The sequence below is a fragment of the Carettochelys insculpta genome, chromosome 1 (assembly GCF_033958435.1).
Source record: "Carettochelys insculpta isolate YL-2023 chromosome 1, ASM3395843v1, whole genome shotgun sequence".
Classification (NCBI taxonomy): Eukaryota; Metazoa; Chordata; order Testudines; family Carettochelyidae; genus Carettochelys; species Carettochelys insculpta.
The window spans coordinates 372,891,911-372,918,688 of record NC_134137.1 but is presented as its reverse complement, the minus strand read 5'-3'; the positions used below and the strand labels follow the sequence as shown (position 1 = coordinate 372,918,688).

Sequence of the window (26,778 nt, the reverse complement as noted above, 5' to 3'; positions counted from 1 at the left end):
TATATGTTAAAACAGGAAAACTTTTTAGGAAAAGAAATCTCTTTTGAGCAGTGGTCCCAAACTGGGAAAAACTTGCAACCATCTTATTATTATTTATTAAAATGGGACAATTGAGATTCGAAATAAGGGTTACATAAAATGACAGTAAGTAACTATTGGAACAACTTGTCCAGGGTTGAGGAGGCTTCTCCGTCACTGACAATTTAAAATCACTGTTGGAGTTTTCTCTAAAATATCTGTGGTAGCTCAAACAGGAATTGTTTTGGAAAAAGTTGGCTCTATGGTCCATGTTATGCAAGAGGTTAGATTAGATGATCACAGTGGTTCTTTCTGGCCTTGCAGTCAATGAAGTGATGAAGGACTCGTTATTGATTTGAATGGCAGTAGCATCTAAGAGCCTCAGGGTCAGGACCTAATTGTGACAGGGGCTGTACAAACACAGAACAAAGAAAACAGTCTCTGCCCCCAAAGTATTTACAATCTAACTATCTGATTCTATGAATAGAAGAATACTGCAGGGTGATGCTTCATTGTCTCTTCATATTAAAATAAACAAATTCTCAAACCTTAGGCTATCTAGCACTGGCTGATTTTTTGGACATCTGTCCTTAATTTAACCTTTGAAGCCACCAAATCCAAATTATCATTGGACGCATAAGGGATATGTCTGGGCTTCACAGAGAAAAGGGACCATTCAGTGGAAATGTCTAAGTTCATTTCTAGTCTCCTGTGAGCACCAAGTTACTCCTTTGCTAAATATTACATAAAAACCATCCAGCAGCACCACATGAAGCCAACACAGACTTATGGCTTTTTTTTTACATATTGTTTATTTTAGATCAATAAAAATGTGTGTTTAAAAATGTCCAAATCCAAGTTGTTTAGGAAAGTGATATTTGCAGATGCAATTTGGGGGCAGGGAGTTTGATCAAGAGGAAGACGGGCATGAAAAACAGGGACACTTTTCTTTCAGGAGGGTACAGTTATATATGAGACAAAGCCTCTTATGCTGGAACAGTGCCAAAATGATAAGAACATCTGTCCACCCTAGATGGATCAGTGCTCTAAAAAAAAGCCTCCAGGTCTAGGAATAGCATTTTGGGTGCTTCCGAGTGTCTCACTGTGCCAGGGCCATGTGGTTTGGGTTATCCTTAGAAGTACTGTGTGATTTACCTTTGCTCAAAGCTGTTGCTCATTTCAACTAGGCGGACTTTTGCACAAAGCGGGATGGAGGCTGTCTCCGGACCTCAGTTAATGGACACTTCAACATGCACATTATTTTTGTTATTTGCACTGCAAGTAGCACCCAGAAATATCTGCATTGCCTTTGAGGAAGATTGCTGCCAGTGTCTACAAGAGGCACGCGAACGACGTCACAGAGCACCAGCAATGCACAACCCACTGATTGCGAACTTCCCATGCACGATCTGCTGCAAAATGTGCACCTCTAGAATTGGCTTATACAGTCACCAGAGGGCACACCATGAGACCAATAACAGACGATCTGCACAGATTTGTCATCATCGGATCGATGGACTACCGTTCTTATTATTAGCACTCAGGACCCTGACACAGGACCCCTCCCTCCCCCTTCGCACAGACACAGAAATAAAAGTTCCTGCCACAGGGAGCTTGCAGGCTAAATCCTATTGTGGGTATAATTCAATCTGCAGCTGTGACCCTACATAAAATTTGATTAGGTTTTTCATAGCATTTCAGCCGTTCAATGTGGAACCAACCCCAGCCCTCATATATCAGAGAGGTAGTCGAGTTAGTCTGTATCTTCAAAAACAACAAGAAGTCCTGCAGCACCTTACAGACTAACAGCCACTTTGCAGCATAAGCTTTTGCGGCCAAAGACCCCCTTCGAGCCCCCATAGTCCCTCTGTGCCTTTTATACCACTATCAAAGGAAAAACAACAAATCCTTTGGCACTTCATAGATTAACAGGTTTTTTGGACCACAAGCTTTCCTGGGCAAAGACCCACTTTGTTAGCTGCATTGCAATGAAGTGGGTCTTTGCCCAGGAAAGCTCAGGCTCCAAAAATATCTGTCTGTAAGGTGCCACAGGAATTCCCCTTGTTTTTGCAGATACGGACTACCAGGGCGACCCCTGTGATACTTGTTACCAAAGGAAAGTGAACAGTGGGGCAAGGGGAGGATTAAAAGAGCCTTGCGCCTCCTGCATCCCTCCTGCCTCCTCCCCACCGCACCCATGCGAACTGGGGAGAAAGAACAGAAACCAGCCTCCAAAATTCAGCGAGTGGGAGGGTGGAACTTGCAACCGACAGGCCGCCGCTGTGGCCAATCACGGCCGCGCTGGGAGCCAGCCATTCAGGAAGCGGGGTTAGGCGAAGCCGACCAATCGCTCTCCCCTGGCTCCGCCGCACGGGAGTAGTGAGAGGTGCCCAGGCTGGGAGCCCGCAGGGCTACCTCGGGCAGCGGCGGCCGCAGCAGCATTGCACAAAGGCGGCGGCGGAGCGCGCCTGGGCGCCGGCAGGGGGAGCCGCAGAGCCGCGGGGCAGGGAGGGGAGCAGAGCCGCGCCGGAGCGCCGGGCGCAGGGGCAGCCGAGGTGCCCGGAGCCAGGCTCCGCGCCCGGGGCGAGGCACCAGCGAAGCCCCCAAGGCTCGTGCAAAGCGGGGCGCGGCGAGGCGAGCCGAGCCGCGCTGCAGAGGACTGAACGCCCAGCAGCTCTCGGGGACGGCGCCCAGCCCAGCCCCGGCTCCGCGGGCGGCGGGCGCTTGTGACACCGCCCGGGCCCCGGGAGCGCACCTCGAGGAGCCAGCCCCGTGGCCGCGGGGCTGGGGGAGACCTTCGCTCGGAGATCCCGCCAGGCACCATGCGCAGCCCGCTCCTGCTGCTCGTCCTGCTGTGCTGCGAGGGTAAGTGCCGCTCATAACGTGCCCCTTCCTCGGGGGGCAACGGGGTCCGGCCAGCAACCGGCGGGGGCGGGGGGATCCCCAACAGCAGCTGAGTGCTGGGGCTAACTGCAGGGATGGGGCCCTCCCCTCCAGAGGGGAGCCAGGCTGAGACCCAGCAACTCATTGCACAGATGCCACCAAAGGGTGGTTGCTGATGCAAGCCAGAGCTGAACCAGCAGCCTGGTGGCGAAAGGGGTCTCCCGGCACATTGGCGAGCCTCTGAACCCGGCTTCCTGGGGCAGAAACTAGCTTGTGTTTTCGCAGACCATAGCACCCCGAGCGGGTAGGCACCATGGGCCCAGGGCAGCCAAGGGGGAGTGAAGGGCAGGGTGCACCCCAGGTGCAGAGGGGCGTCTTTGATCTCTTCCCTGGGAGCAAAGCAAGTGGAAATGGAGGAACAAGCAAGGGATGTTTCTTGTCCTGAAGCCGGAGAAGCTGTTGCCGTGCACTGCGCATCCGGCAGACACGCCTGGTTTTGCTGAGTTTGAAGTGGAGATGGCCCAGCTAGACAAAAGGATGAACACAGGGGAGCCTGTCTGCGTAGTAATACCGGGCAGCTATCGAGAGCTCTCCATCCCAGGGGAATCCAAAGCACTTTACGCCCTTACTCCGTAATTGTTACAGGCATCAATTTACCCCATGCTGAAATGCAGCCCTCTCCAGGGTGGAATGGAACAGCTGTTTAACAGCCCAGCCCAGCACCTTAGAGGAGGAAATAAAGGAACTCCTGATTGGGATCATGCACCCCTTCCAGTTCATACTGGTACCACTCCCCTGCTTTGGCTGGAATTGTTATTTTAATTTCTATTGCAGTATGCCTGCAGCTGCCAACCAACACAGACCCCGCTGTGTTAGGTGTGGTACAAACACAGCTCTGGTACCCACTACAATCTCCTTATAATTGCCTGGTCCAAGGCTGTGGAAAATCCACACCGCTGGGTGATGCAGTGATACCAGCTGAACTCCTGGTGTAGGCAGTGCTGCGTAGATGGGAGCGCCTCTCCTGTCCACATAGCTACTGCCTTTCTGGGAAGTGGAGTACCTACACCCATGGGAGAGAAGATCTAAGTGTTAGAGCTTCACTCTTTGCAGCCCTGTAACAGACAAGCCCTGAGAGACAATCCCTGTCCTGCAGAGTTTACAGTGTAAATGGAAAAAGACAGATAGTAGGGGAAACAGGAAAAGCAACTTAACCATAGGTCACAGCCAGTTGGTGGCAGAGCCAGAAATAGACCTACTGACTCCCTGTGTGTTGTTAGAGGTACAGCACCTGTTTGCTTACTCAGACTTAAACTGGTGTGGAAAGAGTTGGAATCAGGACACCTGCACAAGAGAATTTGGAGAGAGGAATTAATAATCCAGACTTGGGTTCATCCAGGACTTTGGCTTTATTAGCCAGATTCTTGTGACAATTTCTGTAGGATCTTTCCTGGCTCCAAGCCACCCAGACCTCGGCTGTACCTCTCATCTGAAGGGTGTGTTTAAATGCACTCCTAGCATGAACTATTTTAAAAGAAAAATACTCGGAAGGAGAGTTCCTCTCTTTGTTGTACATGAAAGGAAGGGTGAGGGTTGGGAAGGATTGGAATATTTCTTGACGTTAAGAGGGAGAAAGGAGGGAGAAAAAAGTTAGGCCAGTCCTGTGCTAGTTGATGCCTAGCAATGAACTCTCTGCCCATCCAAGCGCTTTCTCTCGCTGCTGAAAGAGCCTTGATTTTTATGTTGAAGAAACTATCCTGAGTTAAAAGGGCAGTGACAGTCTACCTCAGGCAGAGGTCTTGAGCTTAGCAGGTTTAAACTCCTACTAAAACTAAAGTGTCTTGTCTTCACTGTGTTTTTACCTCAGAATAGTTCCTGCTTTTAGCAGTTACCTCCTGGTTAAAAAGAACATATTTTTTTTCCCACAGTGAAGACAAATCCTGAGATTACAGGTGCGGGGACATCGGGCTGGCACAACTGTGGATAGAGCCATTGTGAAATTAATTTCTCTTGTTGCTTAAACTCTGATCTCAGTGACACTGGTGTAAATCAGGAGTAATTTCACTGAAGTCAGTGCGGTTGTTTGCATTTTACACCAGACGGATCCTAGCCCAGTAATGTCTTGGAAGATGTACCCCCCACTCACCCGGACCAGGTTTTTGAGTCAAATCCCTTTTGAGCTGTAGGAAGAGGTTAGATTTAGGGCCATGCTTTGGGCAGATGAGTGGGTGAAGAGGTATTCTGGTGACCCTGCTGTGTGATCTATCAAGTGATTTCTTTTGGGCTCCTTATCCACTTTTGTATAACGGTGTCTCCTTCCCAAAGCTACTGCTGCTGTGGTTTGAAATAAGTTGGCTCCCGATACTTTTATACTTGTGTAGACAGGCATTTTTAAAGGGCCAGATTGGGCCTCCCGTATATTGTCTTCAGTTTGCCCAGTGGATTACACCATTTCATGCTAGCTGAGGATCTGGCCCATTTTGCCACGCAGTAGAATCTTGGCCTTATGAGCGCCTCGTGCATGGAGGTGGTTTGTAACTCAGAAATGTTCCTAACTCCCAACCTGGTGTTACGGTTCTTTCAAAAGTTTACAGCTGAGCATTGGTTTAATACAGCTTTGAAACTTGGCCATGCAGAAATAAAATCCTGCTTCCAACCCCCTTCATTTAAATGCAACAAGCACAGAAAGGCTCCTTGCCTTGTCAGATCCCTTTCATGTTGTAGTAGTTTATGTTTAAAACAGTACTGTCTGGTATTTGTGTGCGCTGCTTGCTTGCATGTTTTTGGTTCCACATGAGGTGTGTGGTCGACAGAGCAGTTTGTAAGTCTGAGGTTTTACTGCATTTAACTGCCTGAGCAAAAACCTTAAGGATCAAGGACATCAGGGTTCCTCGTAATTTTTTCCACCTATGTGTAGAATCAGTTTTATTATGTGCGCCGAGACACATGAGATGTGCACCAACACTGGAAACACATGCTGCCAGTTGTGGGTGGCGGTGGGCACTCTGTTAATCAGCTGAGTGGCATTTGACTCTCTCCTGAGTTCTCCCAGGTGCACAGCGTACAGGGGACACTGACCTCAACAGCAAGGAGCAGGTCTATTTCAGAATGTTTGCAGGGCACTTATTAGATTTTTACATTTTGTTAGGCTATACGGGGGTTCAGTTGGGAGTAGAAATTTGACTCCTGAATTTTGAGGGTGGATAAAAAGAACAAAAGCCCCAAATAATCTTTAGCTCAAATGGCAAGACCTGCTGTTCCCTAGATGCCAGCTGTATGCCTAATCTAAAGCCATCACAGTCCCATAATTTTGAGTTTGGGTCTCTAAAACACCTTCCGTCCCAGAGCGACAACAATTCCAAAGTAGCCAAGGGTTGGTTTGGTCTCAGGGTCTGTGCTTGAACTGCCAACACTGAGTAATCTTGCTTTTTATTCAGATGTCCATTATGGCTTCATAAGGAGAGGGGCGAGGCCACCTGGGTTCTCCTTGCGAGGCTGGGAGGGGATTGTGGTCAAGGCAGGTGTAGCTCAGGGGTAGGGCTACACTAGGAGGGAGAGGTATATTTTTAGCTCACTAGCAGGCAGGTGTTAAGTAACACATTCAGTCAGAGGTTGTCAAACTGTAGTCCATCTATGCATCACCCGTGGTACAGGAGCTCCCTTCAGGCGGGCCACGGCTAGTTTCCTCTAAGGCTCGCACCCGGGTGGCCATACGTGGAAAGAAGAGCTGCTCACCTAATTAATGGCACGCAGGCATGGCTCCACTGATTAGGTGCCTAGCCCCTCACATATAAGGTGGGCTTATGAGTGGATACATGAGGTGCTGGGCTTGTAGGGGGGCAGTAGAAGGTAGCTGGGAGATGGCAGTGGGGTGAGAAGAGGCAATGGGAGGAATTTAGGGTGTGCTGTATTTCCGTGTCTAGAGAAAATGGCATCGACTTTTCCTGAGTGCAGGGCTGCAGCTGCTTGGGGGTGAATGGTCCTTTTTCCCAGCCTCATCCCTGCAGCTCCTGTGGCTGGGGGAGAGAGACCCCTATTGATATTAAAATATGAGTTATGTGCTTTTGTTTATAGAACAAAAACTTTAACAATTATTATTAACGGCTTTTTAGTATAGCATTTGCACTCAAAGCGCTTTGCAATAGTTAGCTAACGGAACAAACATTTGGGAAAAACGTTAAGCGGTCCACCGAAACCCTCAGCAATTCTCATGTGGGTCTGTGTGTTGTACTTGAAAGAATAATGCAGGATCTTTTGCAGGAAGAGAAGGCAAGTGCTGCATATATTGGTAATGCATTTATCAGTCATGACTTTATCATATGCATATGATTTATTACACTCATGCATTCACTCACACACACAAGCGCACTCCGTCTTACTGTCATTACTGACTGTTTGCTCCCCTTAACTTCACTGATCAGGTGAGTTAGCTGGGGAAGGGGTGGAGCTGGGCTTCTGCCAATCTGGGTCAGTTGACAAGATGAGACTTGGGGTCCCCCTGCAAGATGTCCTTGCAGTCAAGAGATCGATTACCCCCCCGCAAGAGGAGGGGGGTGAGCCCACCCCCAACCTTGGAAATCCTGCTGATCTTGAGGTTGCAAGAGATGTGGTTTTCCTTTCATACACATGCATAAGAATTACTCATGCATTAGTTCATGCATATGCAGAATCTGTGGCACCTTCTTCTGGGTGTTGTCTTAATGCTGCCCCTCTTCAAAAAGAGTGTTTCTAAAACAGATATTGGTGGCTGTCCATATGTCCAGTCTTATTTTAGTGAGCCAGCTGCATAGGTCATTACTCTTGGATCTGGCTTCCATCCCCTCTCCAACCATTGCAACTGTCGCATGGGGGTACTTGCCTTTCAAGCCTTTCCACCCACACCTCCGTCACTCAACAGGGCAATCAATTACGTCAAAGGGGAGAGATCTCATCTGGTAGGCAGACATTTTTGTTACCTTAACACCAAAATTGTAAAAAGTCTCTAAGTAAGATGAAAATAGAGAGATACACAACAAAAGGCTTACTACAAAGTTGCATGAAAATGAAGATTGTATCTAGAGAGACTTGTATGAAGATGATCTAACTCATCTGAAAATGATTAATACAGAGATGTATATGCATTGTAAAATGATTAATAGAGAGATGTAAAGTTTGAGAACCACTCTCTGAAATCTTAGCGTGGACAAGGCAGGCTGGGGAGGTGAACGTTCTGGGAGTTGAGACTCCGGCATTCTGTCCCCAGCGTCACCTTCGGCAAGTTCCTGAAATGATGCCATGCAGCTGATCCCCCAAATAGTGAAATGGATACAGGAATGGTGCCTCCCCTACCAGACCTATTTAGAGGCTTAATTAATGAATTGCAAAGCGCCTGGACACCGTGGAAGAAAGGATCCATGAGTCTCCGAGTCTATTATCTGCAGCAGTGCAACATTGTGGCTTATTTTTAATTCCAGAGGGGTTCTTTGAAGTATTATTGTTACTGTTATTTCTGCCAGCAGCTGAAGCAAGACTGCTGCAGTGTTCTTAACATTGCATGAGCTTGGCACCTGGCTGGAAGCTCTGGTACAGCTTTGGGGCTCTCGCCCCTTCGGTGGTGGCATAAACTCAGTGGGGCTTGTGTGCATGGGGTTTGTGGCAAGCAGAGGATGTTTTTTTGGGTTAGTCAGATCTCTTAGGCCTGAAATCCATGCAAGATTACAGTCACAGTATTGATATCCTGCAAGAGCCGGGGAGTGAGACCCCCTCCAACCTTGGACATCCTGCTGCTCTTGAGACCTGCAGGAGGCTTGGTACTGGGGAGTTACTTCCCAGGGGTGCTCCCTTTCCCTGTGTCAGTGTGGATCCTTTGAGAGGGACCCACTGTATGTGCACGGAGGGAGATGGGGGCATATGGGCACAAGGGCACTGCACAGAAGATAATAGTGAGGGGATTCAGCACTATCTACTCTGGGGGGGACCCCTGTGGGCATGAGGGGAGATGTGTGGGGAGAATTGGTGCCTCAGCGCCCCACTGATTTGGGTCAGAGGGACATCTGTGGGATTGGGAAGAAGGAGGCTGCTGGCTGTACACCCTCTGGCTGGCTCCTGCAGGGCTCAGCCCCCTCTGGTGTGAGCGTGGACCCCATCCTTCTGAGGCACTCCAACAATTTGGCTGCTGTTCTGTTTGCCTGCAGCAGCTCTGAATTTGGCTCCTCGCCCCACGAAGAGCCTCTGTCCCTGGCCAGGTGCTGTCCAGTGTCCCAGGTTGTCTGCTTATGCTGTCAGTTTGCTCCTATGTCATCTGGTGAGGGGGAACTGCAGCTGCATGCAGAGCTTGACTGGGCTCTGACAGAGCAGGAGATGCTGAGGCAGGCTGTGAGCTCCATCTCCCATGGGACACCCTTTAGCACTCAGGGCAGCGGAGGTAAGTGCTGCCCTGTCAGGGCCAGCTCTGATCCTGGAGGGCTCTGGGGGCAAGGTGCCAGCCAGCCAATTCAGCTAATGATAATAAATGGAGACATGCATCGTGCAGAGCTTGAAGGGACCTGAGGAGGTCATGGAGTCCCTGCCCTCTTGGCATTCCCAAGCACCATCCTTAGTGTTTCTTTTTGGAAGATTTGCCCCAGGTCCCTAAGGGGGCCCCTCAGGGACTGAGCTACCAGGGCTGGGTTTAGCAACCTAATGATCAAGCCACTGAGCTATTCTTCTTCCTCCCACCCTCCCTGAGGTCATTCAAATGGCCTCACTAGCATGTGGTGCTGCCCTCTGCTGGATGGACTTGGTATGGTCCAGCTACAGGTCCAGCTACAGCTTCTGCGTCAAATAGACCTCGGTTGTGCTTCTGGCACAGGAGAACCTGGGTTCTGTCTTTGTGCCCATGTGCCTTACCGCTCCTAACCTCGCTCTGTTTTACCTTCCAGCTGGTTCTTTCTCAGACTACTCTCATCTCCTGAGCTGAGTACTTGCATACCACTCCCTTTCTTGCTGTGAACTTCAGTCTCCGTGACCGGGCGGGAGGGGGTTGATTGCATGGGGCAATCAAAACGGCTCTGTTGGGTGTCCTAGGCTCTAGACTGCTCGGAGCTAATGACATACAGGGCTGCAAAGTCCTCCAACATATCTGACTGTCTCGCATGCTGCTCAAGGCTAAGTTCAGGTCAGCCAAACTCCAAACATCCTGGGACAGTGAACAATTTGAAGGAAGCAGGGAACAGATCCCGTCAAGATACAGACTCTGAGTATGCATGTGTAAATGTCTGGCGCCATCTCATTCTGCTCATTTGTTTGGAACCCTGATGACTTTTTTCCTTGGCCTTGACATTTTTTTTTTCTAAGAACCTATTTATACCTGTTGCTGCCCTAGGTAACATCTTCCATAATTAGCCACTTTTCCGTCCCAAGATATTCTTTCCAAATTTCTGCAGTACCTACTTTTTCCTTCGAGAAGAGTCCATGACCCAACCCTCTTGTTATTTTCTTTGACAGGGATGCAGATAGCTCTGGGGCTTCTATTGTTTCCATCCTCCTTCTTGTGAATCCTGTGCGTCCCACAGCAGTTGTCGCTTAGTCTCCTGTTTGCTACAGAATGGTGCCCTTGTTTGTTTAGCTTCATTGAATTGCTAAGGTCCTGGGGTACCTAAGTCACTTAGGTTTTCCTTCCCTGACTGCAGCTGTGTAATAGGCATGTTACAGAATCTTGTGACGTAGTGATAACCTGGACTGGTGCTTTACACACAGGCAAGACTAAACTGTGTTATAACTGTGCCCTGAGGCAACAAATTAGGCTCTACAGATGGGCTCTTATTGTAATAATCACAGTCACCAGCTGCTTCAGGTTATTTTTCTGGTTTCTCTTGTGATGTTCTTTGCAATAACTTAATGTCATAGAGAAGGTAAATTAGGCCATCATCATCATCATCATCCCTGTTACCCCTTTATCCTAATGCAATAACAAGAGGCCACTCAAAGATCTTGAAAGGCAAGAAATTTGACAATGGTAAGATATGGTACTTTAACACACTGCTTGACAACTTGTGGAATTCATTCCCAAGGGAGTCCATTGGTCCATTAAAGGAGAAGACAGTGGTATTGAAACAGCATAAGAACAGCCATACTAGGGCAGAGCAACAGTCAGCCTAGCCCAGTGTCCTGTCTTCTGACAGTGGCCAATGCCAGGTGCCCCAGAGGGAGTGAACAAAACAGGTGATCATCAAGTGATCCTTCCCCTGTCGCCCCTTCCCAGCTTCTGGCAGACAGAGGCAAAGAACATGATCCCCACCCATCCTGAGTAATAGCCTTGGATGGACCTAGTGACAGAGCGGTTGCCCTGTTAGTCTGCACTCCAACGAAACAAAGCAGCAGAAATGCAGCACTTTAAAGAATAACAAAATGATTTATTTGATGATGAGCTTTCGTGGGACAGAGCCACTTCTTCAGATCAATCTCATTTCCAATACAGACTGACATTTACAAGTATAGAGGACAAAAAAAGAAAAAGAAAAATTAACCTGTTGGGCACATTCACAGTTCCGTTAGTTAGGATAACAATGTGGAGGGATCACACTGCATCTGGTTTTAGGGCATAAGCCAATCTCTCACTGTGGGGATTCAAAACAAAAAGCAGTCAAGTAGCACTTTAAAGACTAGCAAAATAGTTTATTAGGTGAGCTTTCGTGGGACAGACCCACTTCTTCAGACCATAGCCAGACGAGAACAGACTCAATATTTAAGGCTCAGAGAACCAAAACTAGTAAGCAAGGAGGACAAATCAGAAAAAGATAATCAAGGTGAGCAAATCAGAGAGTGGAGGGGTCTGGGGGAAGGTCAACAATTAGATTGAGCCAAGTATGCAGACGAGCCCCTGTAGTGACCCAGAAAGTTCCCATCACGATTTAAACCATGTGTTAATGTGCCGAATTTGAATATAAAAGCCAGCTCGGCTGTTTCCCTTTCCAGAACGGTGCGATAATTCGTTTTCAGTAACACACATACCTTTAGGTCATTGACAGAATGCCCCATTCCATTAAAATGTTGACTAACTGGTTTGTGGATCTGGAGTGTTTTGATGTCTGTTTTGTGCCCATTAACCCTTTGTCTAAGGGAGTTAGAAGTCTGTCAAATATACAAAGCATCTGGGCATTGTTGGCACATGATGGCATATATGATGTTAGTAGAGGAGCACGAGAAAGTGCCCGTGATTCTGTGAGTAACCTGGTGAGGTCCAGTGATGGTAGTTCCAGAGAAGATATGTGGACAAAACTGGCAGTGGGCTTTGTTGCAGGGAAAGGTTCCAGGACTGGTATTCCTGGGGTATAGACTGTGGCTGTTAGTGAGGATCCTCATGAGGTTGGGAGGTTGTCTGTAGGAGAGAACAGGCATGTCACCCAGGGCCTTCTGGAGTGTGGCATCCTGATTAAGGATAGGTTGTAGGTCTTTAATAATTCATTGCAGTGGTCTGAGTTGGGGGCTGTAGGTGATGACCAGTGGTGTTCTGTTCTTGGCTTTTTTGGGCCGATCTTGGAGTAGCTGGTCTCTGGGTATTCGTCTGGCCCTGTCGATTTGTTTTTTTACTTCTCCTGGTGGGTAATTCAGGTTTATGAATATTTGGTAAAGTTCTTGTCGTTTTTGGTCTCTGTCAGTTGGATCAGAGCAAATGCGATTGTGTCTAAGAGCTTGCCTGTAAACAATGGATCTAGTCATGTGTGCAGGATGGAAGCTAGAAGGGTGTAGGTAAGTATAGCGATCAGTAGGTTTTTGGTACAGTGTGGTACTGATCAGGCCATCCTTGATTAGTACTGTAGTGTCCAGGAAATGTATCTCTTGCATGTATTAATCGAGGCATAAGTTGATGGTGGGGTGTAGATTGTTAAAGTCTCTGTGGAATTCTTCTAGAGCCTCTGTACCGTGTGTGGGGATTCAGAAGAACTTTTCCAAATTCTAATAACAACAGGAGAGACCTGTGGCACCTTATAGACTAACAGGTATTTTGGAGCAGAAGCTTTCAAGGACAAAGACCCACTTCATCAAATGCATGAGTAGAGTGGGGGGTTCCAGAGGAGAGTTTAAAGTGAGAGTCTCAGTCAAGGGGAGGGCCAGATTTGACAAGGTCTGTTCACTCAGGGAGGATGTGGCCCATTATCAGCAGTTAATGTGGAGTTGTGAACATCAGGAGAGGAGAAATCAGGTCAGTTCAGTAAGGGGGGATGTGGCCCATTATCAGGAGCTAATGTGGAGATGTGAACATCAAGAGTGGAGCAACTGCTTTTGTAATGGGCTGACCACTCCCAGTCTCTGTTCAGTCCTTGGTTGATGGTGTCAAATTTGCAAATAGATTGCAGCTCTGCAGTTTCTTGTTGGAGTTTATTTTTGAAGTTTGTTTTTGTTGTTGTTGTAGGATGGCTACTTTTAAATCTGTTACTGAATGTCCAGGGAGATTGAAGTGTTCTCCTACAGGTTTTTGTATGTTACCGTTCCTAATGTCTGTAGAGAGTGTCCAGTTTGGGCAATGTAAATTGCAGTGGGGCATTGCTGGCACGTGATGGCATATATTATATTAGTAGATGTGCAGGTGTGAAAGAGCCCCTGAGGGTATGGTTGATGTTAGGTCATGTGATGATATCACTGGTGTAGATATGTGAGCAGAGTTGGCAGTGAGGTTTGTCGCAGGGCTTGGTTCCAGGTTTAGAGTTACTGTGTCGTGGTCTATAGTCGCTGGTGAGAATTTGTTTGAGGTTGGCCAGCTGTCTGTAGGTGACGACAGGCCTGCCTCCCAAGGTCTGTGGGAGTGAAGGATCATTGTCCGGGAGGGGTTGTAGATCACTAATGATGCACTGGAGAGGCTTTAGTTGGGGGCTGTATGTGATGGCCAGTGGTGTTCTCTAGTTTTGCTTGTTGGGCCTGTCTTGTAGCAGGTGGCTTCTGGGTACAGGTCTGGCTCTGTCAATCTGTTTCTTCACTTCCTTAAATGGGTATTGTACTTTCAGGAAAGCTTGGTAAAAGTCTTGGAGATGTTTGTCTCTGTCTGAGGGATTGGAGCAAATGTGGTTGTATGTTAGTGCCTGGCTGTATACAATGGATTGTGTAGTGTGCTCTGGCTGGAAGCTGGAGGCGTGTTGATAAGCATAGCGGTCTGTGGGTTTTCAGTATAGGGTGGTATTTATGTGACCATCACTTATTTGCACAGTAGTGTCCAGGAAGTGGATCTCTTGCGTGGACTGGTCCAGACTGAGGTTGATGGTGGGGTGGAAACTGTTGAAATCGCGGTGGAACTCTTCAAGAGCCTCTTTCCCATGGGTCCAGATGATGAAGATGTCATCAGTGTAGCACAGGTAGAGGAGGGGCGCAAGGGGACGAGAGCGGAGGAAGCGTTGTTCCAGATCAGCCATAAAAATGTTGGCATAGTGTGGGGCCATGCGGTGCCCATGGCAGTGCCACTGATTTGAAGGGATTTCTCCACTGCATTTTTGCCTGTAGCCAAGTACAGGGGCTTCAGCTGGAGCTGATTTGCACTCTCATTTTGTTGTTATTTCCTCCCCGGCATCTTTGCCTGTTTTTTTGCCTCAAATTTATTTTCTCTTGAAGCTAACTCTTCATGGTCATTCACATACAAGAGCTTGGACCCTTGTGTGGCTGCTTCCTGGCACCTGCCCAACACCCCTCCTTACTTTTCAATAACTGCCCCGTCTGCTATTGTTGAGATTTTCTCCTTATATTTCTAAGGGCATTAAGTGCTTGTGAGAGTTGCTGGTGTGACAGCTGAGAGATCAACACTCTGTTTAGCCAAAGAATGGGCAGTCAAAGGCTTAACTTCCATTCTTTTGCCCTGTCAACGTGCCTCATCTTTGACCTGGAGGGACCATTCAGATGGGTGATCTGGTCACACTCCCCTGGCTCGCTGCTTGTTCTGACATATTGTGCAGTTTTGTCATTTTATTTATTTACTGGCTGTTCTGCACCTTTAATTCTTTAGGGTGTCCCTGGAGGAAGCAGACATTTTGTGGTTGGTTTCAGTGCAGACTGGTGCAGAAGAGATACTGTGTTATTGCTTGCTCCAGCAGAGACTTTACTTTTGTTCTTTCTTGCTTTGTTTTTTTTTCCCGCTCTTCATGTAATATCAAATTCTATGGCTGTTCTTTGCACACAGAGAATGAAAACTCTCTTAGAGGCTTTCGAGAGGGATGGCCAAAGTATATTGTTATTGGTGATGGGAGGGTTGTGGTGTGGACACTTCTGCACAACAAACATTGTGTATACCTCCAAGAATGATCTGATGGTTACCAGTATTTTTCCCTCCTGACCTAGGCTAAAGTTGAACTAGTCACCCAGAATTGCTACAGTTAAATCCTTGAGCTACCTAGTCCACATGGTGTGATTGTTTCCTGTCCCTACATTTACACAGCAGTTAAAAATGGGTGGCTGGCCTGCACTAGCTGCCTTAGGCTCCAGCTAATGGCTGTTTAATTGCGGTATTGATGTTTAAGACAGAGCTCTAGGAATCTGTGAAGTGGGAGAGTCCCAGAGGCTGGAGGTCTGGGTTGTAATCAACCAGCCCCATAGCCTAGGTCAGCTAGCATGGGCCAGCCATGGGTTTTAATTGCAGTGTAGACAATTCGTCAGGTACTCAGGCAGACTGGAGCCTGATCTGAGAGGTGCTGAGGTCCTGTTGCTCCCACTGAAGTCAATGGGATTTGATGGTATCTCTACCGTATGTCAATCATGAGCTTAATTGGAAATCCCTCTCCTTTTCCCTTTGCTAAATATAATGTTGTGACTTCCTTCAGTTCTTCTGCCATGAGAGAAAGTTTTCTTATTTCTCTTCCTGCTTCCTTCATTGTTCTGAGATGCAATTCATCTGCACCTGGGGCTCTGTCAACTTTTAATAGTTCTAATTGCATAATTATCCACTTCACTGCTGTGCAAAAACCTCTTAGTGTTTCCCTCTGCCCTCCAGGAACATGTGTCCCTGCCTGGTGGGAAATTCTCACTATTCTAGCTGTTGTACTAGCCCCATAGCACGCTCACATTACGGCACATCCACCTGCTTTTTCACGTTTTAAGATGAAGTGTTTTGGGCCTGGTCTGTGTCCGAAGATGAATTGTTTTGCTAGGCTGGAGTAAAAATGGATTAGCCCTTTCTGAGGATGGGGAAAAAATGGATTTTTCCATCGTCTTAAAAAAATTCCTGGGATCACCACTAAGGCTTAAGAGGCAATATAGTTTAGTGGGAAGAGCAGTGGCCTGGCATTCAAGAAATGTGAGTTTTAATCTTAGCCTGGCTGCTGACCTGCACTGTTCCTTTGGGTGAATTATGTCCCTTCCGAGTGGTTCTGTTCCTCTCCCACCTTGTGTCTGCTTTGTCTATTTAGTTTGTAAACTCTTTGAAGCAGGGTAGATAGTCTCAGAGGGGTGTAGCTTCGCAAAAACACAAGCAGTCTTGTATGCAGCACCTCAAAGACTTTCGCTCATTACCTAATAAATAAAATTGTTACTCTTTAAGGTGCTCCAGAACTGCTTGGTTTCTTTTTTCTTCTTTGAAGCAGGGATTGTCTCTCACTGTGTGTTCAGTGCCTAGCGCAATGGGGTCCTGATCTCGGTTGGAGCGATGTAAACATTGTTTAAAGAACATAAAACAACCATACTGGGTCAGACCATAGGTCCATCAAGCCCAGTGTCCTGTCTTCTGACAGTGGCCAATGCCAGGTGCTCCAGAGGAAATGAACAGAAAATTTAAATAGTGCAAAAATGTTGTTTAAACCATTAATGCAGGGGTGAGCAAACTTATTATATCAGGCCTCACTTTTCGTCCCTGCAATGAGCAGGGCCCCTGCAACCTGTCTTATGTAATCCAAACTGATGGAAATTTGGTTATGTTTATATGGGAAAAAAAAATCCTTTTGACACGTGTAAGAAAATAAGCCTCTAGAATGTAAAAGCTTTCTGAATTGGTAAGTGAATGTAAATACATGGACATACACCAGTTGCAGATTTCAACCTTTTCAATGAGATGGATGAGCCTCAGACCCAGCAGCTGATTGAGCTGTAAATATGTGGTGATCTTCATCTCAGAACTGGATGGGACCTTGGGAGGTCATTGAGTTCAATCCCCTGTCCTCTTAGGCAGGGCCAAGCACCATTCCCCCTGCTTTTTTTAATCTTTTAAATCTATTTTGCCCTGGACCCCTAAATGGGCCCCTGAGGGACTGAGCTCACAACCCTGGCTTTAGCAGGCCCGTGCACAAACTTCTGAGCTATCCATGCCCCCCCCCCTCATGAAGTTGCACACCTCCTACTTTGAGAACAACGAAAAGTCTTTTAGCACCTTATAGACTAACAGATATTTAGAGCATAAGTTTTCATGGGCAAAGACCCGCTTCATCAGATGCATGAGTGGGGGGGGTAGTTTCAGAGGGGTATTTAAAGAGTGGGGTCCCAGTAAGAGGGAGGGCCAGAGCTGACAAGGTCTATTCAGCAAGGTGGAAATGGCCCAGTATCAACAGTACTTATCAAAAGAGGAAAAAACAAGTCAAATCAGAGAGGGGGATGTGAGCCATTATCAGGGTCTAATGGGGAGCTATCAACACCCAAAGGAGAGAAACTGTCTTTGTAAGTAGTAACAGAGAGTGGGGCGGCTCACAGCTTACAAAGACAGTTTCTCTGCTTTGGGTGTTGATAGCTCCCCATTAGGTGCTGACAATGGATCACATCCCCCTGTATGATCTGACTTGTTTTTCCCTCTTTTGATAAGTACTGTTGATACTGGGCCATTTCTACCTTGCTGAATAGATCTTGTCAGCTCTGGCCCTCCCTCTTACTGGGACCCCACTCTTTAAATACCCCTCTGAAACCCCACCCCCCCATGCATCTGATGAAGCGGGTCCTTGCCCACAAAAGCTTATGCTCCAAAATATGTTAGTCTATAAGGTGCCACAAGACTTTTTGTTGTTCTCAAAGCTTCAGACTAACACAGCTACCTCTCTGATACCTCCTACTCTGTGCACCCTTGAATTAAAATGCAGTGTGGCTATATTTAGGTTCAGTGGGCCAACACAGAGGCTAGGGGAGATTGTGTTGTCATCAAACAGCCCCTCAGCCTAGGTCAGCTGGCATGGGCCAGCCCTGGTCCAGTTCAGAGTGAAGAAGCAGGCCAGAGGAATTGCACCATGGCAGACCAGTGGCATTTGAACTGGCCCCGACACTGCAGTGAGGGGCTCTGGTGTTGTCTGACTCTAGAGTGCTTAATCTCCTTTCAAATGATGCTATTTTTTGATGGAATAATGCAAAGCCCAGAGTTCCAGCTCCTGCCAGCAACAGCAAAGCACTGAGCTGTCTTCCGCGCAGCACCAAATGCAAATGGAATTGGGAATGAAGAGCAGTGAAAGAAAAAGGCCAGTAATTAAAGAAACGTGGGGCACTGTGCCCCCTCAGCACTGTGAGAGAGTCTATTATTTATTGGTTAATATTTATTAAACACACTTTTAAGGTGCTTTTCACCACTGTCACAGGTGCACTTGGACTCAAGCCGAGGACCTTGGTACAGGAGCATCTGCAATTTGTGCTAACTGCCAGCCAGCTCTCAGTTCAGGCTGTAGAAAAGGCTCATTCTTTCCCTATGTAAGTGGTCTAGGTGCCACGCCACAGGACAGTGAACCACCCCTCTAGGAGTGTGGGTTACACAGTCGTTCCCAGTGTAGGCAGAGCTCGTCATCCACAGGGAAGTAGTTCTGGCCTTCCTCCCCTGCAGGGTGAGTTCTGCTGACTAATGCTGAGTTTCTGTAGAAGAGTTGCGCCCTTCCAACACAGTTTTTAATGGGATGGGGCACGACTGTAGCTTTCCTGCCTCTTGCCCTTCAGAGACTTCTACTACAAGGCCCATTTTCCAAGTGGAGATGGGATCCCAGCCCAGAACATCTGCACAGGACTGCACCCTTTTAAGGTGGCCCCTCTGGGCTGTGCTGGCTGAATGGGAGCTGCTGCTCTGAGATGCAGGGTGAGAGGTGCTCACTGAGATAAACTAGCTAGGAGACTTAGTGAGGGCTGTGCCGCTGAGGCCCAAGCACTTGATTGGGACTCAGCCTGAGGTGAGCAAAGCCCCAGGTTGTGTGTTGCAGAGGGCTTACATCGCTTAGGGCAGGGGCAAAGTTGAACTCAATAATGCAACTCCAGCTACACGAATAGCATAGCTGGAGTCGAGCTAAATTAGTTCAATTTGCCCTGTTGAAAATCTCCCGTCGATGCACTGCTTCCAGGGAGCGCGGGGCCAGTCACCCCCTTCCCTTGGAGCGGTGCAGCCTCCAAGCTCGTGCTGCTCTCAGGCTGCACCACTCCAGAGGCGGGTAGAACAGCCCCTTCATTTCCAGAAAGCAGCGGGGGGAGACGAGTGCAACACAGGGGATGTGCATGTAGCTCCCTGTACGCCCCCCACGTGTCGCCTGTTCCCGTCGACTTCCTTTACGCCTTGCGACCCCCTGTAATACCAGGGTAGGCAGGACGGTGGGCAGTGATCAATTTAGGGCATCCCTCCGAGACCCACTAAATCAATCCCCGAGAGATCGATCTCCGGAGTTCGATCTGCCGGTAAGTGTAGACAATCCCTTCGTCGGTGAGCTGTCACATGCCGACGCTGCTGGAACTTCCATGTGGCCAGTGCTGGGTATAGAACCTTTTACAGTGTGGGATTGACAAGAGTGTGAATTGTGGTGGCTAGGGCCCCAACTGACAAGAGCAGGGAGCAATTCTTGGCCAGGTATAAAAGGACTGAAGCTGTTACGGGGCATCCAGGGGACATCAAGGCATCCAGGGGACATCAAGGCATCCAAGGGACCTTGGGGCTGACCGACACCATCAGTTGAAAGGGAGTTTATGGACAGTCAGAACCTCTAAGTCAGGGTTTCCCAGCCTATGGGTCGGGACCCAAACATGGTGGCGATTACATTTCAAAAGCGTGGCTGGCTGGGCTGGGCGGCTCCACAGGTGGCTATTAAGAAGCCATTCACACTCCTGAAGTGGTTCTCAATTTCTTAATTGGACTATCAGCTGTCAGGCAGTTAAGCCAATCAATTACATTGAGACTATTTCAGCGGCAGGGCAGAGAACAGCATGCCTGAGGAGCAGCGCCCAGCTCAAGTAAGGTGGGGTCCTGAGTCTGAGGTTGGGAGGGAGGGCAGAGCTGATCAGCTCCCCTGGCTTCTAGCCTCTATCAGAGATGGGGTCCCTGCAGACCCCAGCAGGGTTCCCGCACCTGGCACTGCTGGCAAGGCTCTGTGCCCCAGCTGTCTTCCATCTGCAGGGGTCAGGGTTCCCCCCACACCTGGGTGACTGGCACAGCTGGCTGGAGCACCATGCCCCAGCTGGCTTCCAGCTGCGGGGGTCCCTGTGCCTCCCCAAGCTCCCTCCAGCCTGTGAGTGAATCCTGGCCCCTGAGTGTGACTCCCCTAGCCCCCCTTCAGCCCCTGAGTGTGACTTCCCCAGCCCCTGAATGAGACACCTTTAGCCTCCTTCAGCCCCTGGGTGACTCCTAGCCCAAGTGTGACTCCCCTAGTCCCCTCTAGACCCCTCCAGCTGATGAGTGTGACTCCCTTAGCCCCCTATAGCCCCTGAGTGACTCCTAACCCCTGTGTGACACCCCAGTCCCCTCTAGCCACCTCCAGCCCCAGAGTGTGACTCACCAAGCCCCTGGTTGTAGAGTTTAAGCTGTGTGGGAGCAGTTTGGGGATGAGTGTCTTTCCACCACCACAGCTCTGACTAACTATAGTAAATGTAGTGTTATTAATGTATTTCCCCTTTTCTATGAAATAACTATTGTGAATATATAAACATGAGGGGGCACAATTCTATATAATTTTATATTCTTGCCTCAGGTGCAAAATTAGCTAGTTACGGCTCTGCTCTCCCCCGTCCCCCGCCCCCCGCCTTTTTGAACTGCCTTGGGTCACCAAGTCATCTTGAATTGTCAAAATGGGTCCCCGTCTGGAAAAGGTTAGGAACTGCTGCTCTGAGTAGATTTCCCTGGCTACCTAAGTGTGGCTGCTTTATAGTGCATGATTATTATTTCTTTGTATTGCAATACAGGTTGGACCTCTCTAAGCCAGACCTCACTCGTTCAGCAACATCCGTCATCCGGCACGATTTTAGTGAGCTGAACGACTGCTTATCGTGGCTGTGGCCAAGTTTCCCTTGGTCCCATAAACTTTGTTTCCAGCCACCAGTCCTGGCTGTCAGTGTTCTGTGCTGTTATTTACCTGTAATTTACCCCAAGTGTCTTCTAGAAGCCCAATAAGCAGTGGAAGTGTCGGTAATATGCTACACTATATTGACCTCCCATGATCTGGCAAATTCTCTTGTCTGGCACCAGTCAGGTCCTGAGGGTGCCAGAGAAGAGGTTCAACCTGTACTACCTAGCACTCCCCCTCCGGGCATGGGGCACCCTTCTGCCAAGTGCTGTCCCATCAGATAAACCACAGACATGACACAGCTCGGTACAGCCGTGAGCCAAGAGAGTGCCAGTTATGGGTTGCCGATGCTGGTGACAGTACTTCAGGGTGCAGAGAGGAGGCAAATGATTATAAAAAATGCTCTCTGTGCTGCATACTGTAAAGCACTACACTCGAACCTCGAAAGAGGTGCTTTTATTCTCAAGAACAGGAATATCTGCTTCTGGAGGCGCCACCATAGTAAAGCATCTGTGAGAAGAGAAGAGAACAGGCTGTAGTTCTAAGTGATCTCACTTCATTCCCTTAGCTTGCAATTTGGCTGTCAGTGCCTATCAATTTGCGTGTAATTAACCTCCAAAAGGAGAAGGACTCTCTGGATAATTCCAGCCCTCTGCTACTTTTGGTAGGTGGGTTTGACTTTCTCCTCACCGAGATGGAATTTCCACCGACTTCCTAGGAAGTTTGTTTATTACAGCTTAAGTGACATTGGAATTGGGCCTGTATCTTATGTACATCACTTTTGTGTTGGGAATAGTTGTTTCATTAAAGGAGAACATGTGCCCTCTATTCGTGCCAGCTCTCCTGATTTTCTTGTGTCACGGGTTTTAATGTTTTTTTTCTTAAAGCCCCAGATGCTGGAATCATGGTAGTGTGGGAGAACCACAATTTTCACTTCAAATATAGTAAGTTTCTCTCCCTCCTGTTTGCAGAAAAATGCTTGAAAATGTGAGGCAAAGGTGCCCTAGCATCTGAAAAAAAAATAAGAAGGCAAATAAAAAGAACTCCATACTTATTATTAAAAAAAAAAAAAAATCACATGATTTCCAAGCCAACCTCATGATTTGTGTATGCCTATATTTGGCAATACTGCATCCAGTGCTTCCCAATGGCTGGCTTTTTCCCTTTTTCCCTGCAAACCTTGTAAATTAATTGCTTCATCAAGTATAATAATGCAGGCAAGCCCCATTGTTATTGTCCTGGAGCAGAAAAAGAACAATTGACCTAGAGAGCCTCACAAAGGTACTGAGTGTGTATAAAAGCCATAGGTGTTGCAGTTGTGTGTCTAATTTGTAGGGATGGTTGCTGATATTGCATGCCAAGGAAAACTCAGATTGTGTTTTGGGAAGTGACTGTGTGGGTGATTCAGAAAGCAACAGTCCTGCGTGAGGAATGCAAGGTAGTTTACAAGGTTAGTGAATTGGTCCTTGTATCATGCCCGTGCATAAATAAGAATTATTGACCCCGTTTTACAGAGAGGCAAACAAAGGCATGGAGAGGGCACATACATATTGGCATCCTTTCATCTACCAGAGCTGCTGGGAGTCGAAGCCTATGAGGTAGCTGGTTTGGAATATCTAGTGTGGCTGAATAGATTATGAACCACATAAAATCCCAGAGGGAGTGAGAGGCAGGAGTAGAATGTAAAACAGCTGGCTTTCTGCCCCCTGCTCTAATCACAGAACCCCACTCCCCGCCCAGTGAACTAATCAGAATGTTTTCTTCTGAATGCCCCCCTCTCACTGGCTGCTTCCTTTAATATGCGTTGGTTCATTTGTATGAAACACTCCGGAAAATACACTGCATTTGGGTCCCCTGGCACAAATCATGGCTGACCCCGAAAGAAGTCAGAATAGTGAACTCATTGCATAGCCTTAGTCAAATCACTCAACATTTCCGGACCAATCAGAGTAAGCTTTTGTGTCTCGGTTTCCCAAGATGTGAAGGCGGGATCAGAATGCTTGTTCACTTTTTCCTGGTGGCACCAGAGAGATTAGGTTTGTATTGTGCTCTGACTGTGTGAACAGCAGAGCGTTAATCAAAGAATCACAGAATCATAGAACACTAGGACTGGAAGGGACCTTGAGAGGTCATCGATTCCAGCCCCCTGCCCTCATGGCAGGACCAAGCACTGTCTAGACCATCCTTGATAGACATTTATCTAACCTGTTCTTAAATATCTCCAGAGATGGAGATTCCACAGTCTCCCTAGGCAATTTATTCCAGTGTTTGACCACCCTGACAGTTAGGAACTTTTTCCTAATGTCCAACCTAAACCTCCCTTGCTGCAGTTTCAGTCCATTGCTTCTTGTTCTATCCTCAGAGGCCAAGAAGAACAAGTTTTCTCCCTCCTCCTTATCAGACTCTTTTAGATACCTGAAAACCACTATCATGTCTCCCCTCAATCTTCTCTTTTCCAAACTAAACAATCTACTTGTCCCTGTCCTCAGTGAGCTGTTGTTAATGTGCCCGAGTTTTCTTGTTCCTCGGTGAGTTGGTGCACACTTGAGAAAAGGGAGATAGACCAACTGTAGAAAGCAGCGTGGACCAGGTTTTCAGGGTCTCCACTGCTTCTGCTTATTGACAGAGGTGGCAAAGTGGGTGAAGAATTTTACCCATCTGAGTTAATACCGTGTTACTTCTACAGCAAGGTCTATGCTAGACATTAAAGTCGATTGTAGATACATAATTCTAGCTACAGCAGTTGCAAAGCTAGAATTGACTTATCTGCAATCTACTTACCTAGCCTTCCTCACCGAGGGAGGTTGACGGGAGAAACCTCTTCTCCTGTCGACCTCCCTTACTCCTTGCCGAATTGAGGAGTACAGGGATTGACTGCCTACCTCAGAGAGTTAGATTTCCCACATCCCCACTGGGCGGGTAAAATCAGCCCACAGAAGAGCGACCCTGACTGGGTAGTGAAGCCATACAGTGTAAGTGGGGGTGCACTGGTGTCAGTGGGGGTGCAAGGCAGTGGAGAATTGGACATTTTGAAGCGTGCCTGATTCTCCGCTCATTTACATGGGTGTGAACTGGGAGTGAGTTAATGAAGTTTGTAGAATTACATCGTGCTGAGTGACGAGCACTGAAAGACCCTAAAACTTTCCCTCGCTTCAGTGAGAGTCAACTCCTACTCAGATGGTAGAATTACATCAGTTTAAAAATTTTGTGCACGTGTAACTCACCTTGAGAGCCGTGAGGCTGTCTTATATTTTGAAATGCAGTGACCAGGCCTTTAACATTAATAATCAAGGGCCAAACGCTGCCTCCCAAGTTGATATCATTGGGTTAAGCAGATGAAGGGACTTGGCTGAAAGTTATTAGCAAGGTTTGTCCTTTCCACATTGTTCAGAGGCATAGCCAGTTTGTGCAGAAGGTATTACCACAATGTAGCAGCCAGGCCATTTATCAGGGGACTGTTTTAAGCAGCTTCTCCTATACAGGGCTCGTGTATTAGTTGATGAAGTTCCTGGTTTCTACTGAGCAGAAAGAAGCCTTCAAAATATGCACCGTACCAGCCGATGTCCCCGGCATTGCTGGACTCATTAACGGAAGTAATTTTTAGAGAATATATGAAAAAATGCACCAGCGGCTTTCAAGGTTGGTATTTTTCAATACTGAAGAAAGATGAAGGCTGGCGTGAGGGTTCAGGGCGAGGAGAGGCAGCAGGATGGGGGCTTGGGGCAGGGGATGGGTGTTCAGAAGTTAGGGCCGGGTCTCAGATCTGGGGGGTGGGGGGTACTGGGGCCCCCTGTGGCGGTGAGAGTGACACTACCGTGGTGGCAGCTCCTCCCAGGGGCAGGGCTGTGCTCCCCATCCAGCGACTCCTCCTGGGAGGGAGGGATCTGGGGCTGTGCTTGTCAGGTGGGGACTGGGGCTCGGTGGGCTGCCTCAGCCTCCAGCTGCCCCAGCTGGCCCTGCACTGGTCTGTGGGGGGTGACGCTTTGGGGACTACCCCCAGCATCCAGCAGCCTCCTCCATCCTGCCCCCTGTTCGTGGGCACTCCAGGGGCTGTCCCCACCCCCAGCAGCCCCTGTGGTCTGTAGGCTCTCTGGCAGGCATAAGTCTCTGGGGGCTGCCCTTCCCTCCTGCAGACCTTCCTGTAGGCTGTGGAAGAAGGGGCGAGCTTCTAGAGGCTGCCCCCAGTGGCCCCCATTTGGTCTACAAGCTGGATGGGGGCAAAGGCCCTCAGAGCTGCCCCAGGCTCCAGCAGGCTCCCCCCCAACCCCCAACAGCCTGCAGGCTGTCAGAGGAACAGGTTCTGGGGTCCATCAGTCCTTCTGTGACCTGCAGGCAGGCTGGGGACACAGTTCTTTGTGTCAGGCAAGGTGGGTGTGGCCAACTTGCCTGTGGTCCCATAAAGTTTGTTTACAGCCACCAGTCCTGGCTCTCAGTGTGCTGTGCTGTCCTTTAGCCGTAATTTATCCTAAATGTCTGCTAAGAGCCGAATAAGCAGTGGAAGTGTTGATAATGTGCTAGACAATATTGAACTCCTGTTATCCGGCAAATTCTCTTGTTCGGTGCCGGTCAGGTCCTGAGGGTGCTGGACTAGAGAGGTCCAACCTGTACTTCTCTGGGTTGCTGCGAGACTCAGTTAACATTGGTACAGTGTGATGGAAGCATCCGATAGAAGGGGCTTTGGTTATTTTGCTGTGCATGTGTGGTGCTCAAGGCACCGAATGACTCAAGCAGAATAGGACTGGAAGAAAACCTGGGAGAAAGAGTACCTGACGTCCTGTTTTGCGTGAGCTCTGCAAGAAGGAATCTCACCCTGCCCGATGACCCGAATTATTGTTCCGAACTTTCTCGTCTGCACATACTGTGTGCTCCTAACTGTGAGGAGTTAATGTGAGCCCACGCTGCAGTGACTAATGAAGGTGGCTGGCAGCAAACAAAGACAGACAGTGCAGGATGTGTGTTTGTAAAGTATGACTTGTACTGCCCTGCCCGCCTCTGTGACAGCTCCTGACAGGAGAATCTCAGGATCATTGTCTAGTCACCGTGCCACGAAGGTGCGGGGGAGAGACCTGCGTCATCTGAACCAGCGATGAACCATCCTTTGATCGAAAACTCTGTGGAATCTAATAAAACGTAGACATTCTGAAGTCCTGCTGTAGCACATTACAGAAAACGCTCCCCCCCGCTTTGGAATGCTTTGGGATGGTTCAAAAAGTCCCCCCGGAGAGATCTCCATCTCTCCATACAATTGTATAGGCTGGTCAAAGTGACTTCTGTAGAACCCAGCGAAAAGGCTGTATTATCTCACTTGTTTCCCCATTAACGGAATTGTATTGGCCAGACTGGGAACCTGGTTCGTTTGTAGTAAAGGGGTCAGAATCTGACCTTCTGGGACCGTTCCATAAAGCCCTATCCCGTTTTTTCCCCATAACAATGATCTTGTCCTATCCCGCATGCTAAGCATATGCCTAATAGTTTGGTAAGTGGGTGAGATTTTGCGACAGTGACAGTTGATTTGGTACAGCATCAACCCAGAGTCAAAATCCAGAGCCCTCCCTAGGTGACTAGAGAGGATCTTCGGGCCCCTAGAATATGAAGAAATTACAGCTGACTCTCATTAAAGCTAGGGAAAGCTTTTGCTCGTCACTCAGTGGCCAAATGCCCTGGATCTGTAGATGGTCTCGTGTGTGGGTGGGATGATATTTAAAAAGGAGGGATTTTCCAGATCTACCTT

At 48.2% G+C, this 26,778-nt stretch overlaps 1 protein-coding gene across 1 annotated transcript in view; it reads left to right on the top strand.

The window, feature by feature from the left end:
• The first annotated feature begins 2,419 nt into the window (after positions 1 to 2,419).
• PODXL (podocalyxin like) overlaps positions 2,420 to 26,778 on the top strand; it is a 95,414-nt gene continuing 71,055 nt past the window's right edge. The window contains exon 1 of the mRNA XM_074975708.1: positions 2,420 to 2,883. Within this exon, the coding sequence (XP_074831809.1) occupies positions 2,841 to 2,883 (43 nt within the window). The 5' untranslated portion in view covers positions 2,420 to 2,840. The remainder of the gene's footprint in view (positions 2,884 to 26,778) is intronic.